The 21,037-nt window shown below is 32.3% G+C and overlaps 1 protein-coding gene and 1 pseudogene across 1 annotated transcript; both read right to left on the bottom strand.

The window, feature by feature from the left end:
* Positions 1 to 2,571: 2,571 nt before the first annotated feature.
* Positions 2,572 to 7,258, bottom strand: LOC134229063 (innexin-11-like). The gene is made up of 3 exons (XM_062710764.1): positions 7,168 to 7,258; positions 3,479 to 4,387; positions 2,572 to 3,326 (listed from the first exon to the last, which is right to left on the bottom strand). Exons 2-3 carry the CDS (start codon positions 4,357 to 4,359, stop codon positions 2,948 to 2,950), a joined length of 1,260 nt encoding a protein of 419 aa, XP_062566748.1. The 5' UTR covers positions 4,360 to 4,387; positions 7,168 to 7,258; the 3' UTR covers positions 2,572 to 2,947.
* Positions 7,259 to 12,293: 5,035 nt separating this feature from the next.
* On the bottom strand, positions 12,294 to 20,571 carry LOC134229053 (uncharacterized; annotated as a pseudogene).
* Positions 20,572 to 21,037: the final 466 nt, after the last annotated feature.

The raw sequence follows: 21,037 nt of genomic DNA, 5'->3' as shown, positions 1-21,037 counted from the left end.
CCAAGCATATCACACCTTTGTTTAAATATATTCAAAAGTATATAATGATATATATATATGTAAAAAAAAAAAAAAAAAAAAAAAAAAAAAAGAATTCGGACAAAGGAGTTTTCATTCTACCTGTGGTAATCTCACTTTTACTCGTAGTTCCCTTTCAATGGAAGGACTTATTTTTTTGTATTTTAAATTATACGTGAATTTAAACCGAATTGAATTTCAATTACCATACCTCTACCGGTTTCCAAAACTTGATGAAAATCTTTACAATAGATATACAAAGCATATTTAGTAATTTTTCTACTTCCTTTACTCCTAACAGAGCGTCAGAAGAGTAACCTAAGCAGGGGTTTGAAATTACAAATTGTTGTATGACCGCGTGTTTTAACAATAAAAGTATTACTTAATAAAAACACATTTGAATAATTGTTTTAATTTCTGTCCATAATGTATTTCAATTCTTAAGTAAGAGCGTTTGTATATAGTTATTTAGTGTTATTACACTAAGGCTTTTCCCATTAAGTCAGGCATGCTATTCATGCAAAAGTGAATCCAGGTATTTGATTGGTTGCTCTCTTGAAAAGTTTAGTATTATATATAGTATTTTTTAGACACTTTCAAAAAATCCTTAAGAAGTGAGCAGTGACTGATTTAAGAATTAATTTTTCACTCCTCCATGACACCTGTTCCCACCTCTGATGTTTTGGAGGTCCGTCTTTGCTCTGTTCCTGTTTTGTAATGTTTTATGGACTTATATTGAATACTATTCGTTATCTCCATATCCTTCATTTTCAAGTTTTACAATATTGCTATACATCATACCTATAGACGTACGGACAATATACTGGGTCACTTTATTAACATTTTAATATAATTAATTGTGAGCATGAAATTTGAAAGTTATGTGAGTGAGATTTTAGTAAACTGTTATTCTTCATGAGTTTTAAATACATAATTTGCCAATAATCAGTCAGTGACGTTTGTGTATATATGTCTATTTATATGTAAATAGAATTTCATTTGGATCTTTGAATTGAAAGGTTTATAGTGAAAAGTTTTATGATGATGAAATTGTATTATATAATTCATGGAAAGCAGATCTTGAAGTTATGAGGAAATTTCCCTTGACCAGAAAATTCAATGCTTTATGTTATGTTTGATTTTGTATGGGTGTTTGTCAGTGAATCATTTGTTTAATGCCTCCCATTTGATTAGAATGAAAATGTTAATCATTTTGTTTCTCACAGCTCTGTTATTTTTTTTAGTAAGAATTATTACAGAACCAAGATTGAATGTAGTTGTAAATATGTCATTTATTAATCACACGAACTAAAGTAAAATACATGAAATGGGAGATTCTTATGGCTCTCTGCTATTTATATTACACACCGGTACCTGATTTTGAATCTCTCAGTACTTAAAAATACAACACTACAATAACCAAAAAAAAATATCAAACACATGTTGAAGAATAAATTGACAACAACAATAGGCCAACAAATGATTTGGCAATCCTACAATGTAAAATTACTAACAATACCCATGGGACTGCTGTAAGTTTAAAGGTGGGTAGGATTTCCATAAAAAATTATAGCGAATACACACATTTGCAGCCTCAGTATCTTACATTGATAGTAATCACGTGACTGTTCTGTACGTTATCTTTTGGCTAAACCTGAGACAACACATTACATACATTGATTTACTCTGAAATCATGATTCAAACACTTTCTTTGATTGCAAATTTTCAAACTTTAATACAAGATGAAGTGCAGACTTACGAATTTACACTGTACCAGAGATTCTAAATATAATTTTGTTAAATCTACATTATGTACAATATTCAATATATTTCAGAATTTTCTTATGACGAAGTAGAAATTCGAAAGGTGTTTGTTTTTAATCAAAGAATACAGAATAAAATAAAATTAAAAAATAATTTTAAATTTATTTTAATATTTGTGTGTGTAGAAGATATTATTATTTTTTGATCATTAAAACACGTGTATTTTTTATCTGCAATCTTTAATCAAAATTTTCATATAATATACTTTATACATGTTATGAATAGAATAGAATTTATTACCAATCAGGGTCCATTAGGCATAAACATATAACATATATAATTACATATAAACATAATAAAGTAATAAACAGAATACAACATGTGGTGAAGAGCAATTCTTCTATTAAGTATATATATATATACTGATATATATGTTATGTAAATTATTGTTTCTTTGTATTTGATAAAAAAGAATTCAATTTAGATTCTCAATTAAAATAAAAAGACACATAAGCGTCGGACTAATCTGCTTCATAGTTTGATGTGTTGCCAGAGGAAGAAGGCGATGGTAATCTAACAAGTTAACTTTGTGTTTAACCTGATGATGCAATGTTGCAATATACAGATATTTACTACATATATGATGTTTATGTCTTCCATTTCATTTAGTATGCAAGACGAGTTACTCTCAAAGAAGTTGATTTGATACATGTAATACACGGATATTTATAATTATCTCGTTTAAAGTTAATATTTCACAACCGTCCGCACATTTATTTCTTTTGTTAATATAACCCGGTATTGGGTATAATGATGACTGTTTGTTTTGAAATACAAATTGTAAGTCCATTATTTCCGAACTAAAATGTTTTTGATTGCTAGTTTATTGCTAGACTTTTATTTTCTCTTCTTCCTTTTTTTTTCTTTTTTCTCAGTGATGCATTCATGAAAACCTACTTTTTTTCCAGAATATTTGATGGACCTGAAAAGGTCTTTGCTTGCCATGAGCACAACAGTTATATTTTGGAAAACTCCGTCATAACTGTCAGGTACATAAAATAATATGGTTATCTGTCATGTAATTAAAAATGTCTCAAATACAATATATGGTGATCTGTCACGGACTTTTCGTGAAAAGGCCGATTACTCATTATTTTTGGCAGATTACGAGTGGGGTGCATAGGATGGGTATAATAATGGCGCTGTTTGCTGGTTATCATGACGTTCATTTGCCCGAATTTCTAATTGAGTGTATTGTGGAGGGTTTCCCATGGGCAATACTGGAGGGTTTGATCCTGAAGATATCTGTTGTGCTGGATACGGAGCTCTGTTTGGTGTTGGTTGCATGTTGCCATGACAGATTTTCCATAACTCAGTTACGGTTTCCATGACAACACATCCGTTTTCTTCGTCTTGTACCTGTTTGAGGAAAGAAACCACGTCTTCTCCCAACGTGTCGTTGGCAAATCGTTGAATATTTTGGTCTGTCAGAGCTTCTTTAGAATTTCCAAGATCAGCTTTTAAGATATTCGACTTTACAAATCTATTAAAATAAAATTAAAAGGTAAATGAATACATGTTATGAAAAAACATCAAATTGATTAGGAAGATCATTTGATTATGATCATAATGATACACCTTGAAGTACATTGACAACAAGACTTCTTAATGACCGTCGGTCAATTTAAACCTTACCTGATCCTAAAAAATGGGAGAACGGCGCCAAAAAGGTAAAGCAAACCATCAGCTACTGTGGCGGCTACAGTGAAGATTAACCACCACCACACCAGCGCCATTATCTGCTCCAGATACGGATTGAGTGGCAAGGTACATGGCACTATATATGTATGCCTAGTATTTAGCTGCCAGTAAGTATAATCACAAACTATCTGCAAGGGAAAAGCTGGAGAAGATTTATATAAAGACATGTTGTTTTCTCTTATATTTTTCAGGATCTGAGAACCAAAGCTAGTTTCATTCTCCTGCTTCAGGAAAGGATCCAGCAGCCCTAAGTGCACAGAAGTACTCAAAAAATATAGCAGTTTGATAAAGCAATGAAAAATTGTGAGTGCACCTAGGGAAAGGATGTTGACATTCCGATTTTGAATCCATTGTTCCAGATAGATGGCGAGCTTCCTTCCTGTAGATTTGCTATTGTCGTTAGGGTTTCCTGTAGCAACCAAGAAATGGATGCCTAATTTCTCTACTCCCAGATTCCATAAAATAAATGGAACTCTGAGAAAAATAGCCTGTAAAATCAGGATTATTGATATATATTGATATAAAGTTCTTTCCCCAATGTCTGTTGCTTTTATTTTTCCTATGATGACATGCCCAATTACTTCTGCATAAACGATTGTCGTGACATTCCCTTTAACAGAATATTTTATAGCATTTTTTGCTTCATAACAACGAGATTTTCCATATGCAACATCATGTGGCGTAAATTCTGATGGAAACACACATTCAATTGGACTGAAAAACAGCGGAATGAAAAATGCCACTATGCCAAGACTGAAAAAGAGCACCGGTGTCCATCTTCCATTTAATTTGTCCACCCAGCTTTCGACAGTCATCGTTGATATTATTTAAATAATACAGCACCTGCTGAATAAAAGATTATGTTATCCTTAGATGTAATTATTTATAGCACTAAAATTAATGTGTAAAAGATGAAGTATCAGGAAGGGACAAGTGATGGCTTCTCTAAAGATGAAATTATAATTAGAACTCCATCTATACTAAGGCCAACGATTGTTCTTTCATGCTTCTTCAATTATACATATGTACAAAACATATTAATAATGTTTCCATTATCGAACGATAGTCGTCTGTGAATACATGTCTGATAATATCAAAATATTCCAAAAATGAAAATATAAAATGTACCAGCGAAATTATGATTATTACTTTTGGAAAAATTTTCAAATTATCATTAATTAATAAGAATTCCAGAAATGTGCAATTTAAGATCCATATTTTTCACATTGACATTCCATAAGTAGCACAATCAATTTTGTAATTTTAGGGCATATGTCTTTAAGTTTACGGTGCAGCCACAAAAACTTAATTTTACTGGTCAGCACCTTTTTCTTCCTGTAACATACATAACGTCATTACTTATCATATCATGTGTTCATTGTTTTAATTAGGGTGCCACTCTCTTTTCTTTTGACGTCGACAAAACCTTCACCACAAAAGTGCTTGTTAGACTATGTTGCATGTGATTCCAAGCAAATCGTTAGTGTACAAACTACGTATTGGATATATGCCGAATACAGTTCTGTATTAAAAATATCAGACATATCAAACTGTTTGATATTTTTTAATACAGAATTGTATGAGGCATATATCATACTTAAAACATTGCTTTTTGATTTACCTGAGACAGTCCGATATTAGAACAAAAGACAAAGATGTTAATGGCCACTGTAGCAATTCTTTCAAGAATGCAGATTTAAATGAAAAGTACTCAGTATTTAGGGATTCGGCTTCACTGTAAAAGGTATTTTGAAATAATTTGATAAGAAGAGTGGGGACGAACTTTTTCTTCCTTTAAACATACATGGAGATTAAAGCAGAGCAACGAATTATAATATAAACAATCTAGTGAATGATGAATATGGAATGGAAAATGAAGAATGACCATAGAAAATTAAGCAGATGCTGGAGGTACATTTGTTAGTTCATTTCATTTTTGATGTTTAGCTTCTACATGTTCGTTTTTTTGGATGCTCATTACAGAAAAACAAATCCAGGGGTTTTGAGGGAAACATTGAAATAATGAAATACTACGAATCTGTCAAATTAGGTATTAATTATCATATATTAGGCCTAGCTACCTTGATTTTGCCAAGGCATTTTTCTTTCTATGAGAGAAATGAAATCAAATTGTTTGAATGGTGTTCTTTGTAGTGTCTAAAGTTTGTGTTTTATTTTGAATTTATTTTGGGGTTTTGAAAGTTTTTATGCTTCTCTGGTGACCCCCAATGTGTCTACTCTTTTTATAAGACCAGAGAAAGGGGTTGAAACATTTTTTCAAGTTAAATAAGTTTATTAGAAATTTACCAGCTTTGATTGATTGTTTGGGTTTTTTTCTGAATGATCTGGTCTGTCGCATTTTCTTCTTCCTGTTACATTATATTCGGTGTAATTGAAAGTTAAGTCTTTAGATCACGATTTCAAAATCATCATTATAAGTGAGAAATTTAAATTGCTGTTTGTTGATTAATCACATTTTTTATTTCCTTTGTTCAGTAACAGTCCAATTTTGCAAGATATCAGCTCTGAGACAGTCTGATATTACGATTAATATCAGACTACTCACTAATATCGGACTGCCATAGGTAAATTTTTAGACTGTAAGAACAAAGGAATGGCATCACAGCAATGTTTTAAATGTATATATACCAGGAAGTCAAGGATTTTCTCTCAACACACAACCCATGTTACGGGTCATGGAGGACCCTTAAAGTTGAACAATGTCCGTAAATACACATACAATTGTACGCATGTCTCCTATGTCAGTACCGGGTATAACAACGGTATCATTTAACTAGTACGTGTATTTAAACTACAAAAACATCGACTGACCAGTTAAAATTATAAAACAGGTAAAACAAACTAAGCATTTTAAAAAATAATGAATGGTACTCTAGACCTGTGGCCGTATTGTTCAATTTTCTCTCTTATTTTTTTTTTTCAACTTTACATGTAGCTTACAGGCAAGAGGTCAAAGTATGTATACTTCAAGTTGACAATTTATAACGATCATAATTTTATCAAGTTGTGGTACTAGTACATGTATGATGAATAAATATTTTGGAGTACTATATTAAAGGTGCATATATAGACACAGATTTAAAGTTAATATTTTTCTGTATAATATCACGACTTATATATATATTGTAATAGCATTTCACACGAAAGTAAATCTTATATCGTATTTCATCTAAAACCAATAAAACCAGTCCAATTACTCGAACAAGACTACTAGTACAAAGATAACTGATTATAGTTCTTTGTATTATGTCATGACTGAATGATCTTCTATAGTTTAGATTCCTACTGAGTGGTTTGATATCTCTGTCATATTGCTAACTCTAAATAAGCAAAAAAAATGAAACGAAACCAATCTGAAAACATTATTTACAATGTATCACAACTAAATTAGCTAATCTTTAGAAAAGTCTTCGTGTAAGATGTAAAAGCTTACCCAATTTTATAACTATATATCTTTTGTGGGATGCAAAACAACTTCATTTAATCTAATAATAGAACCTGGCAAACAGAAAAAAGTATAACAAAGACTTATATAAGATACAAGATAATTAGAAACATGTCTTTACAGATTAAAATGTAGGTATATATCAGACGTAACATACCAATCTCTTGTCCCGTTTGTATTAATTCTTTAAACAGAAGACTCACGGGGGGAAATATGTAAACTTTTTTTTATTTGACCGACATAAAAATGAACTTTGCGCGTCAGTGCTTTTTCCTTCAGACAATTTAAACCCTGTTTTTTTCGCTCCAGAATTCAATTCCATGATGAGTGTCTATCTAGGTCTAGAGTTCCAGGTTTAGAAATAATCTTATGACCTGTCTAAGTACTACTTAAGTATGTCTTAACCCGTAACATAAAGCGAACTGAGGTAGGTCCTAGCTAAGTCAAACGTATGTTAAAATAATTCATATGAGTCAACGTATTTTTTTTTTATTTCATATAGATATATTCCTATAAGTGATTCAGTTAGAGTTTTAATTAATTACATATTAAAGTTGACATCCTTGCCTATCGGTTTAAGTTACGTTAGATTAGATTTCTTAATAAAATTATAATTATGTTTTAATTTATTCGGAATGTTTGAAAACAAATACCACAAGGTAAGAAACTGGCAATTTGTGGTTCATTGTAAATGTACGACAATTGTTTTATCACCTGAGATGTCTTCAGTTTACCTTTTGTAACTCTTGTTTTGACAAATATTCATTTACCCTGTTATTATCGCAGGCAATAAAAGATAATCGACCGCCTACAAACTTAAAATTGAAACTCTAAAAAGTTCAATACATTTTGAATCCCCGCTATGTATCAGGCCATACATGTTATAAGCAAAAACTGCAGAAGTTTTATGATAAATTCATTTGCAATTTAATCAAGAATACTAAATATCCCTAAAATTAAATGTTTTAGCATCGAAAGTCACTATTAAATAATTCTAAATATATGCATGAGAAAGTTAAGATATGCTTAAGTCACCTCTTCCGGCCGCCTAAGTTTTGCTAAGATTGCCAAATATTAGTTCATTTCAAGTTACAGTCTTAATTCGTTTTAGACTATATACTTAAGTCCTACTTAAGCACGGTCTTAGACTTAAGTAGCCTTTATGTTACGACCGTCTGCAAACTCTCTGGAAAGTTCATCTATCAATATAAGTGTGATCCATCGTCAACCGTCATACTACTTCATATTTCATTCTAAAGACGCCGACTCTAATTCGATTGCACATGACTTTGAGCGGCTTTTTAATTTTATGCAGTCACCTTTGCCAAATATTTTGATTTTGATATAAAATTTACATTATCTTCAGCTTCTATTGGTCTGAAAATGTGATTTTTATATACTAGTATATGGGAAAACGTTGAAATGGCTTTAACGACGTCACCATTGTCGGATTTTGTGAGCAATGCATGACGCTGAAGAATGACGAATGGCTCTCTTGTATTTTCAAGACATCTACATGTATGGATAATATACTAAAAACTGATGACAGAACATCCAAAGAAATATACTAAGAATCTTAACATTGCTATTTTTACTAAAATTATCATACGAGCTGGTAATTCATCTGCACTGATATTTATTCATACCGTGAATTGACAATTTTATAGGTATTTGGCTTAAAAAACATTGAAAATCAATTTCTAGATCAACCAAGATGGTAAACTTTTCTAAAATTTCACAATTTACTGACTTTTTAAAATAACTTTCATCTAATTAAATGAAAAAGAAATCTCTAGGCCAGAAATACAAAAAAAATGGAAAAAATCTTATGATTTGGCGCTTTTTAAGAAATGCACATAGGGTCCAGTAGTGAAAGTTTACAAGGTTTTTGAGATGGTCCCCGAAGAAATTGGGATGGTAAACATTCAATTTTTAAATCTTAAAACAACAAATAAAACAGTAAAAGTTACAAAATCCCTAAAAATAATAAAAAAAATAATTAGACTACGTCTCGATAAGAGTTCCATTTCCGGTTTTCCAGAAGTACAAAAAAAGCTTTTGAACGTTTTTCCATAACTTTTCTGTCACTTTCTCACTTTCTTAATATCACAGAATTTTAACACTTTTTGAAATCAATTGTATATGATAAGCCCATATAAGCAAATATAATTTGTATATCCATTTTTCTTAAATTATGTTTATCATATCATGTGTGTGCAAACTGTCCATTTAACATTTTAGATATTAATGCATATATGTGAATCTAAGAAGGATATGGAGATAGCGAACAACATTCAATCTCAAAGTCCATAAACAATACAAAGCAGGAGCGGAGAAAACGCGGACCTCCGAAACATCAGAGTTTGGATCAGGTGCCATGAAGGAGTGAGCATCCCCTGCTGACCGGTCACACCCGACGTGTGCGCCTTGTCATGATCGGGAAATAACGGGAAAATCCGTCGTCAATTAAGTGTATAAATAACAGACTGACAATAAGTATGAAAAACGTCAGCATTTGTCCCAATGATAATATTTTCTTACAAGGTCATTGTATCGACCATAGAATTTACAAAATGATGACACTAAACGAGACTGCTGATATTCTTGTTTCATTAACTTGCTTGTCAACAATTTACCTCGTTTTAGAAATTGTTCATACGCAGACATGCTCTTGCGTTTTGAATCGACTGAGATATATCTTTATGCAGGTGATGAATGTATATTACTGTATAAATGAGGGAATTTGACGATAGAAAAGTTAAAGTCATCACGTTTATCATATAGCTTGGTTGTTAGATTACCAAAAATGTCTTTTGACAAGTAAAATATCCAGCGATGAAACAGATGTGTCAGACTGACAATTTACAATTTTGAATTGTAACTTCCCCGCCCCTGTGCTCCAATTGGCCTTCCTGTTTAAAAAATCGAATCAGCAAATTACATTTGATTATTTTTTATCAATTAATTACAGTTAAGTAATTGCGGTTTCATCCGTAGGGGACAAATAAACAAACTAAATAATAAGAGACCCAGGGCCACATCGCTCACCTGAGCTCTGGTATGTAAAACTAAAAGCAAAATCAGTTCAATATTGAAAAAATTAAATAACACAGTTGCTTCAATTGGGATAATGGTTTGAACAAACTTGAATTTACACCGCACCACAAGAGGATGCTTCCATATAACTATGACCAATAATAGCTTTGCTGTTCTTGAGAAGAAGAATTTTAAAGATTTTCCATATGTATTCATATGTTACAGTTTGACCCCCTATCATGGCTCCAGCATACCCCTGGGGGTCATGATTTACATCAATCTTGAATCTACACTACCTGAGGATGCTTTCACATGACTTTCATCTTTACTGGCCCAGTGGTTCTTGAGAAGAATATTTTTAAGTTTTTCCCTATGTATTCCTAAGTTAAACTTTGAACCCCCCCCCCAACCATCATGGCCACACTATACCCCTGGGGATCATAATTTGAACAAACTTGAATCTACACTGTCTACATGGGGATGCTTCCACATTAGTTTCATCTTTCCTGGCCCAGTGGTTCTTGAGAAAAAGATTTCTGAAAATTTTCCCTATGTATTCCAATGTTAAACTTTGATCCCCCTCATCATGGCACCACCATACAGCTAGGGGTCATGAATTGAACAGACTTGATTCTGAACTACCTGAGGATGATTCAACATAAGATTCATCTTTTCTGGCCTAGTGCTTCTGGAGAAGAAGATTTAAAGATATTCCCAATGTGAACCTATGTTAAAATATGATCCCCCATCGTGGCCCCATCCTACCCCGGGGTCATGATTTGAACAAACTTGAATTTGCACTACCTGAGGATGCTTCCAAAAGAGTTTCAACTTTCCTGGCCCAGTGCTTCTGGAGAAGAAGATTTTTAAAGATTTGCCCTATGTAAACCTATGTTAAACTTTGACCTCCCATTGTGGCCCCACTCTACCCCTGGGGATCATGATTTGAACAAATTTCAATCTAAACTATCTGAGGATGCTACCACATGAGTTTCATTTTTCCTGGCCCAGTGGTTCTTGAGAAGAAGATTTTTAAAACATGCCATTGCTTTTTCACTAATTCATCATTATCCCCCTTTTGAAGAATGCATGGTCCTTTATTTGAATAAAAAAACTTGAATCCCCTTTACTCAAGGATACTTTGTCGCAAGTTTGGTTGAAAGTTTGGCCTAGTGGTTCTTGAGAAGAAGATGAAAATGTGTAAAGTTTACAACGACAACGACGATAGACAACGGTCAAATTTTGATCAGAATAGCTCACTTGAGCCTTCGGCTCAGGTGAGCTAAAAAGTAAGCAGTTCTTCATTTTACATGTCCTTTATAATGTATTTGATCCAAGGTACAACACTTTACATATCCTGGGTTGTTTGGTATAAATTTCATCTGACCTTTCATCAGCAATCGTCAATTCATAGATAATTGAAAAAAAGCAATGAACTTTCAAAATAAAGGGAACTGAAAAGTTTATTATGGATTTTCAATTTTACATAGAACATAATCTATTTATATACTTTTCTCTGAATTAACATTTAAATTGTACTACTACATTCCAAACTTTGCATGATAAAGAGGTAGAAAAATGTTTGTGTGTTGAAGAGGGAAAGTGTTATATGTTATAAGTGGTACTTGAATATTATTCTTTCCTTTGTCAAACTCTGATCACTCATTGTCGCCCCACACCATGCGTTCCATTTTCAAAAGTTGTACAAAAAATAGAACCAGTTATATTTAGATGGTTTTTATTTAAATAACGGCAAATTAAATAGCAAAATTGCAACTTTTCTGCTTTTAGTTTCCAGTAACCTGGAAGTGATAATAAAATAAGCAAGTGTTTGTGAAATATGTAAATGTAAACATACTACCGGTATTTGTTTGTAACAAGCAATATTGCAATTGTAATTTAGATGAACTTGGTTTTAATTTCACTTCTGAAAAACCAACATTACCCAGAATTTCCTTTCAAATGTAAAATTCTTCAAAATCACATTCTAATTTTAGATACAACAGATATAATAATGTATATTTTAATATAATATTCCAGTCTGTATGATAAATAAAAACGTCTTATAAATCACAAATCTCAACCATTACTATATAAATGGCGATCAATATCTCGGTTTCTGTCTTTATTAATGAGTTCAAATAATTAACCTGAATGATGTTAGTGTCACTGGAGTAAATTCTCTCTCTTTACTAGGAAGTACGGCTGTAGTACTGATATAAAAATGTCAGTTGCGCCACTATATCATTATAAATAACAAGGTTTGGAAAAGTCACTGCTGATGATTGATTTGATAGCCGAGTATGAGGAGGCGACACCCGCCACAGCGCCCAACAGTATTATTTCGATGTTCATGACTTTAACCCACAAAGGAAGTCCACAACTAAAATAAAACCATAAAACAGCTTGGATTATGAGGATGGATGAAACAATAATGTAAATTCTACGATGTAGAATATTTTGAAAAATTCGACTGATTGTCTCTTTTATGAATCAGACGTCATAAAATGATATTTCACATTTGTAATATTATTTAAAGATTTCAATAAATTTTGGAAAATTTGGGCTACATTTATAAAATATATAATAACTACTAAAATTTCGATATGTTGAAATCTTTGCTTCTCTCGAGGTACAGCCATGTCTTTCTGACAAAAAATTTGAAGCAAAAGCATGCAGAATCCAAAATTTAATTCATTGATTTTCTGTAAATAGCGATATTTTTCGACGATTTTCTCAAATGTATCTTCAAATTGTTCTATTATTCTGCATTTCGATTTCTGACCTGATATTTGAAATACTAACAGAAATATAGTTTTTTCTTATCTCATAAACGTGAAAATGATTTCTTTATTAATCGTGCACTCCCCTTTTGTTAAATTATGTGTAATGCTACTGCACATGGAATATTTTTCCAAATATGATTTTATAAAACTGTGTAAACAGATGAAACATTCAAGCATATCAACAGTCTCGTTTAAAGTCAATTTAATTGATACAACAATGAAAGTTGTCAGTAAATACCAGCCACGTAGCATCGTTTTTGAAAGTGGGGGGTGGGGGTAGCCAGGGAATTTGTTTTACTTACTAGTACTTGAAAAAGTTGACAAAAAGGGAAATATCACATTATATCTCAAAATCCTATTTGTTGGTGGTGGTGGGACAACAAAATGGGGTATTCTTTACTTTTTAATAAATTTTAAGCTACAAGTTTTTCATATTGAACACTACATTCCACTAAAATCACTTTTCTATAGTATAAAGTGGGGGGGGGCAACCTGCCTTTCACTGAACTTTTCCAATAGTAAAAAAAATGTTTTATAATGCCAGTGACGTCGAAGATTTTGCTGCTCCGTGACTTAATGATATGCCTAAATACATTCTATCATTTAGTCAAATGTTGAATGGCGTTTTTCATATAAATGGTTTGGTCATTATTTTCACACTGAATTGTTTACGATTTTTTTTTGTTTTACCGATCATGGCAGGGGCCACACGGCGGGTGTGACCGATAAACAGGGTATGTTTACTCCTCCATGGCACCTGATTCAACCTATGACGTTCTTATAGGACCTTTGAACTTGATAATTGTTCATTATTTTCACATTTAATTGTGATATTCGATACTGCAAATGAAATCAAACGACATTAAACATATAATGTTTCTAAGCTTGCTTTCCGATTTTGAAAAAAATTAAGTATACATATGCATTATCCTTGATGCCTATATATACTGTAAATAATGTTTAAATCCTTAGTTCGTTATGCAGATAATTAAATGCTTTCTTTGTCTCTTTTCTCGGGGATGAACGATAGCAAGATTGCAGAAATATAGTACCCCCAGTATTACATGTATATAGCTTGATTATACACACAGTTATGTGTGTGTGTGTGGTTTTTATTTGGGGAGTGGTTGGTTTTTTTCACAAAGGGGGTAGCTAAAAAATGACAAACTGTCATTCCCAGATAAACAAAGAAAGACCTTTCGAATTTATTGCCTAAATTTAAATATGTAAATTTCCTCATATGTTATAGTGGGTGGAAATAAAATATTAATGCGTACATTACTTTGTTACAAACAATTAGAAAGAGTTGACCTTTGACACTTCTTGCAAAATTTTCATACATTTGGTTTTAAAAAACGCAGAAAAAGTACTTTAAAGTTGATTGTTTTCACTGATTGATCAACAGCATACTCAGTGATGGAAATTTTTTCACTTTATCAATCAGAGTTGTTTAAGGGAAAAGTATATCTTAATAATATTTGAAGTTTGAAATTCTGGAACTTAGGAGTTAAATGTATTAATAACCTCTCACCTTTTGGGACCTTAGCGTATAACCCAATATCTTGACAAAAGGGGTTGATACAAATCAACAGTCCCAGCAGTAAATGGATGGTGATCATTACTTCCACTACTTGATTAAGGGTTCCACCATTTGGCATGAGGAGAATATTAGGCCTCACATTCTTGCCGTAAACAAAGTATGCAATGGTGGGCATTGGAAGATACATCGGTATTGTAACTTCACATACAATATAAATATTTTAAATATTGCAAAATATTTATCAATGACAAAAAACTAGGTAATTGTAAGATATTGGCATACTTATATATGCAAGAAGCACGGCACATTTAAAGTTTTTAGGTTTTTTCATGTCAGTCTGGAATGTTGGATATGCTGGATGTCCCCCAAAGGCAAACGCTATTGTTCCAAACGCCATAAAGAACGGCTCAAACTCTGTCTTGGAATGCAGAATCGGGTCGTATGTCCCCACATCTAAAGCAACTTTGATGATAAGAAGAATACACGCAACAGCCGTAGCTAGTGTTGCTCCCACCGCGACTGGCCTAATAATGACATACAAATTATTGTTACCGGTAGTCTTACAACAGGCCAAATAATGACATACAAAGTTCTCTGAGTATTACTCTCACAACTGGCCTAATAATGACAATCATACAAAATTCTCGGAATGTTACTCTCACAACTGGCCTAATAATGACAAACAATATTCTCTAGGTGTTAGTCTTACAATTGGCAAAATAATGACATATAAAGTCCTCCGAGAGTTACTATCACAACTGGCCTAATAATGACATACAATATTCTCTAGGTGTTAGTCTTACAATTGGCCTAATAATGACATATAAAGTCCTCCGAGTGTTACTATCACAACTGGCCTAATAATGACATACAATATTCTCTAGGTGTTAGTCTTACAATTGGCCTAATAATGACATATAAAGTTCTCTGAGTGTTACTATCACAACTGGCCTAATTATTATGACATACAATATTCTTTGAGTGTTAGTCTTACAACTGGCCTAGTAATGACATATAAAGTTCTTCGAGTGTTAGTCGTACATGTACAACTGGCCTAATAAGGACACAATTATAATGTATACTGAGTGTTAGTCTTACAACTGGTCTAACAATGACATCTATAAAGTTGACTGCCTTTCAAATGTAAAAAAGTTAATTGTTTGTTTGTTTGTTTGTTTAATGTCCCTTTGAGATTTTTCACTCATGTTCAGACGCTACCACGTGTCTGTGGAGATCCGCAAATTTAGACTCTACTAAATTGGGATCTTTTATGTGCCAGCAACTACTACGACACAAGATCTCGTCCGATTGATCTTTCTCCACGCCCCGCAGTGTACTCCCCGTTACTTTCCTGCCTTGGTAAGGATGAGACAGGGGACCAGGTTATGTAAGTGTCCTCAACAAAAATTCTTCAAATGCATACTGAGTATTACAATCAATGAATTGTCATACACAAATTTTAATTGAAAAAGTCAAATTTTGGTTGATGACATAACGTTAAACTTTTTTATTAGTGACTCTAGAGCAGACACTCTAACCACGTGACTCCAGAGCAGACACTCTAACCACTTGACTCTAGAGCAGACACTCTAACCACGTGACTCTAGCGCAGACACTCTAACCACGTGACTCTAGAGCAGACACTCTAACCACGTGACTCTACAGCAGACACTCTAACCACGTGACTCTACAGCAGACACTCTAACCACTACGCCAAGCGAGACACATGTTAAATGTGAACATAATGAGCAGTGAACAGCATGCATAAAGCGGACTTTCCTTTTTCTTTACTCCGAGGAGTATGAAATACATGTTTGATTTATCAGTTCTTGATAGATTGAAAGGAAAGTCACAAAACACAATTTGTAACATATTGAAAAAAAATCTTTACATTATATTATACCATGATAATTTTACTAAATACATTTGGTGCATGTATTAATTAGCAAGAGTGATTTCAGTTCAATAATACCAGATACTTCATAAGCATTAATTGACCATACTTCCTAGGGAAATATGACAAGTACCTTATTTTTCACTGAATTGGGTAACTCAATATATACATCTTAACTGATTTTAAAAGTCTTAATAAGTGTTTAGTGTCGCCTTTAGATATGAGTATTTACAATTTGAAGATAGGTTCCATTTTAAGCATCTTACCAGAAATCGACAGGCGTGCCAAGCCATGTTAAAGGACAGATACAGGCCGCTAGAATGACCAGCCAGATACAGAAGGATAAATCTATGTCGGTCCAGTCTTCTATTAGATCTTCAATGTTTTCTGCTGCCAGGAGTAGAAATACTACAGCTACACCAAACATAGTAAAATTAATGGAGAAGGAGACCACATATCTACAATCAAAGTACGGGGAACACTGATGATTTGTGTGGTAAAGTATTATATTTCCTGTTTATGATCAAATGTTTGGTTATATTTATATTGTTGATAGTTCCTCTCTATATTTTTTTACACTCATATGGAGACGCCATCATTTGCCGGTGGAGAGCTTCTTTGCACTCCAACTGAATGTTAACTTAATTGAAAAATAAATTTTGATTTATTAATTTTCTATTAACCTTCCTTTCTTTCCAAATGTCTTCTCTCCTATTACCGGTAAGGATTTGGGCAATGCCTCTGATACTCTGGATACCTTTCTCTCACAATTAACCAAGCCTGTCCTAGAATGCTTCCCGTATATGATGATAAGAGAGCGCATGCCACAATCAAAACGAGGCCAATCCAACCTAGAGCGTGAAAATCTCTTTGTAATGCTAGCCAAACTATTTTACGTGAGGAAAATGTACATAAAACTCTATTATGCCTTTATATGAACTGTTTGATAAATAAATCTATACCAACCTGAGTCGTCGACGGCCTTTGGAAGAGCTAGCACCCCCGTGCCGGCTATTTCACCCACAATAAAGAAAGCAGCGAATGGAATGGATAGCCCTGATGCATGCTTCGGAATATGGTCTTGAATGCCTGATTCGCTCAACTATACCAGATTTTTTTTTAAAAAAGTATATGCTTCATATTATTTAAAACTGATGAATAATTAGATTGAATCACTATCGCAAGCCACGGATTTTGTGTTCATTCCATTTCCACAAATCCGTGGCTGAATATTACCAAAAAGTTTTCGTTCTTCTTGAATGAATCATTGAAATTTCTGTAATTATGCTGCCTCATTTTTTTCTAACGATGAAATCACACTGTAGCGAGTAAAATATTACTATATCTTAAATAAATACGTATATAGCTTTTTAAAGACCGGGTTTGCGTGCATAACTTTTGTGAAAAAATAGTAAAGATATTAATTTGAACCAATACAGTGGTTATTGTTATATCCAAATTTCTTTATTGCATTATAGTTGAATGTGTATTACTAGTTTGTTTGTTTGATGTTTTCATATTTTTTTCTTTTGCTTTTGTTTTTTGAAAACGAGCAATTTTTGAAGCAAACAACGAGGCTTGCGACGATACCATAGCGTTCTGATATGGTTCTTTGAACAAATACATATGATATTATGTCATTATAAACTACATATTTTTAAAAAATCTATACTGTAGTAAGAGACAATTAAAAGATTTCTACACTGAATGGCAAGAATTACTGGTAAATCTTGAAAACTGGTCTATGATTTATAGGATTTTTATATAAAATAAAGTACCAAAACATATACAATTAATATGAGATTTATATATTAAGTCTAGCTATTAGAAATATTGATTATATATTCCTACTACAATTTTAATGTTATGTTTTTTATCTTAATTTGTTAAATGTAAAAGCCAAAAAAATATATATAGGTAAATATATATATATAGTAAATATCTGTAATCGGGAATCTCAAGTATTTCCTGAATTTAGGAAATTCTTAAAATTCTTATACTCCTTAGGAAATATACGTATTTAATGAATTTTTCAATACTCAAGTATTTCCTGAATTGAGGAAATTCTTAAAATTCTTATACTCCTTAGGAAATATACGTATTTAATGAATTTTTCAATACTCTTTACACTTAATTTCTGACTTCGTTTGGATGCACAGATGGAAATTCAATGTATATATCAGCTAGGATATCATGAGAAGGATATGGAGATAACGAACAGTATTCAATATCAAAGTCCATAAAACAATACAAAATAGGAGCAGAGCAAACACAGACCTCCGAAACCTCAGAGGTGGGATCAGGTGCCAATGAGGAGTGGGCATCCCCTGCTGACCGGTCACACCCGCCATGTGCTCCTTGTCATGATCGGAAAATAACAGAAAAATCCGTCGTCAATTCAGTGTATAAATAATGGACTAACGATAAGTATGAAAAATGTCAGTCAGCATTTGACTCAATGATAAATTGTATTTGCTGACAAGATCATTGTATTGACCATAGAACTTTCGAAACTATGACTTTAAACGAGACTGCTGATATTCTTGTTTCATCAACTTGCTTGTCAATAATTTACCTCGTTTTAGAAATTGTTTGTACGTAGAGCATGCTCTTGCGTATAGAATCAATTGAGATATTTACACTCCGTATGCAGGTGATAAAGGTATATTGCTGCATAAGTAAAGGAACTTCACGATAGAAAAGTTAAAGTCATCACGTTTATCATATAGCTTGGTTGTTGGATTACCAATAACGTCTTTTTCAAGTAAGATATTAAAGTATGAAACACTGCAGCTGTGTCAGACTCTGTGGTATCTTTTATCTCAAGCTCACCAGGATTATATCGTATCAACGTAGGAATGAAATTACCATTGTTAATTGACAATACGTCGTCGATATATCTAAATGTCGATTTGAAGGCCACAGCAACTGTTTTCTTCTTTTTACGCATAAGATTTTGCACAAATTCTGCTTCGTTTGAATGCAAAAATAGGTCTACGAATAACGGAGTGTAATTTGTACCCATTCCAATAGATTGTTAGAAGACCTGGTCTCCAAAAAAAAAAAAAAAACAAAAAACAAAAACAAATAGATATTGTCAATCAGAAACTCAAGCATCTCTTTGAGGTCAACTTCAGAGTACTTGTGTGTGCAATCAGAATGTGTTTTAGCAAAATAATTTTGCAAATAACCAATGACTAGGTAAGTAAATTTACGAGTTTCATTTTTATTGAAAAGGCAGCTGTCAATGATAAAAAAAAGCCCGGACTTTAATTTATAGTGGGGAATGGTTGTGTATAAAGTTGAAAAGTCGTAAGTTTTTAAGCTGTTGTAACTAATACGTAATCTGCTTTGATGTGTAAAAAATATTTCTTTATTATAATATACAATTGATTACATGTACTTACTTGATTATCGGCCATCCTTACGTGTGTAATTTCAGCGGTTTTGGCTAAAAATAGACAAGTAAAACATTTTGACGTTAAAGTGCATTGAAATATAATACAAATTTACTTCCCATTCTTCATGAAAGTTCATAATTTATGAAAAAATTATTTTTAAGGACCGTCTCTACACAAGTGCAACTTTATTTTGGACATTGAGAAAAATATATTGCATAAAGGAGTTTATATTGAGCTTATTTATTTAATATTCACTGTATGATGCGAGGCATTTACCCCCGAGAAAAATGGTCAAAGACAACATAGTATCAATGAAGAGAAATCACTGTTCATTACTTCAGTAGAGTACATACATCTAAATAACACATTTAATAAATTCATCTTGGCCTTTAAAACTGTTAAGAATACTTAAATTCATTACAAATTAAATAATATTGTAAATTACTATTTTTTTTTATAATTTAGATCTAAGGGCAGATCACTCTAACTGCAGAAAAATACTTTAGAGTCAGAACTCTTTAGTGTGCAGTGTAGAGAGGATTCTTAAGTTTTTTTTAGACATATACTGAATTTTTTTCTTTTTTCAATTCATTATTTTTATTGTGATTTAGTCACATGAGACACTAAGACAATTATTGTACAAATTAATTGAAACGGAAGATATTCATAATTATAAAAAGTAAATATGATATTAATAGGCTAGTATTGGTGTATTGTATTGAAAAAGCACTAGTAAAACATACCTGTATATTTGAAGATTTAAGAATTTTCCACCTCCATATATTGCATCTGCTAAATTTTTTTCTTCGTTGTTCCTTTGTATTTTCATGCGTATATTATCTACTTGCAGGAAAGGTTAAATGTGTGTAGTTTCTCTCATGTTTATATGTCAATAACAGTACTTGAAAATGAATTATCTGACAATATTAGATAAATATATATACACTTGTTTATGACAGTTATATCAAGTATCAGACTTTAATCTACTGATAGCATCACGTGAATGTAATTATTGTTTATAATTATATAATATGCAGAAAGAAGGAAGCATTTGGAGATAACGAAGTCCATAAAAATATAAAACAGTCAAAAATATATAATTATATAAAACAATTTTTTTTATATTTTTTTTTAATTAATGGATCATTTAAAGAATACTTGAATCCCTTCCACACGAGGATTCTTATATTAATGTGCCAGAAATGGTTTTTTGATTTAAGACGATTGTTTAACAGATTTTCCCATTGAATACATGTACATTTCACCAATTTTAGCCCCGCCCTATTCAGTGCCCACACCTGAATAACATTGAATCTACATAATGGGGGAGATAAGATTTTGGGACATCCTGCTAATCTTGTAAAATAAGC

This window comes from Saccostrea cucullata, unplaced genomic scaffold (genome assembly GCF_032062105.1).
Source record: "Saccostrea cucullata isolate Sc308-1 unplaced genomic scaffold, CSIRO_AGI_Scuc_v1 ctg1369, whole genome shotgun sequence".
In the NCBI taxonomy this organism is placed as follows: domain Eukaryota; kingdom Metazoa; phylum Mollusca; class Bivalvia; order Ostreida; family Ostreidae; genus Saccostrea; species Saccostrea cuccullata.
This window is presented reverse-complemented; position numbering and strand designations above follow the sequence as displayed.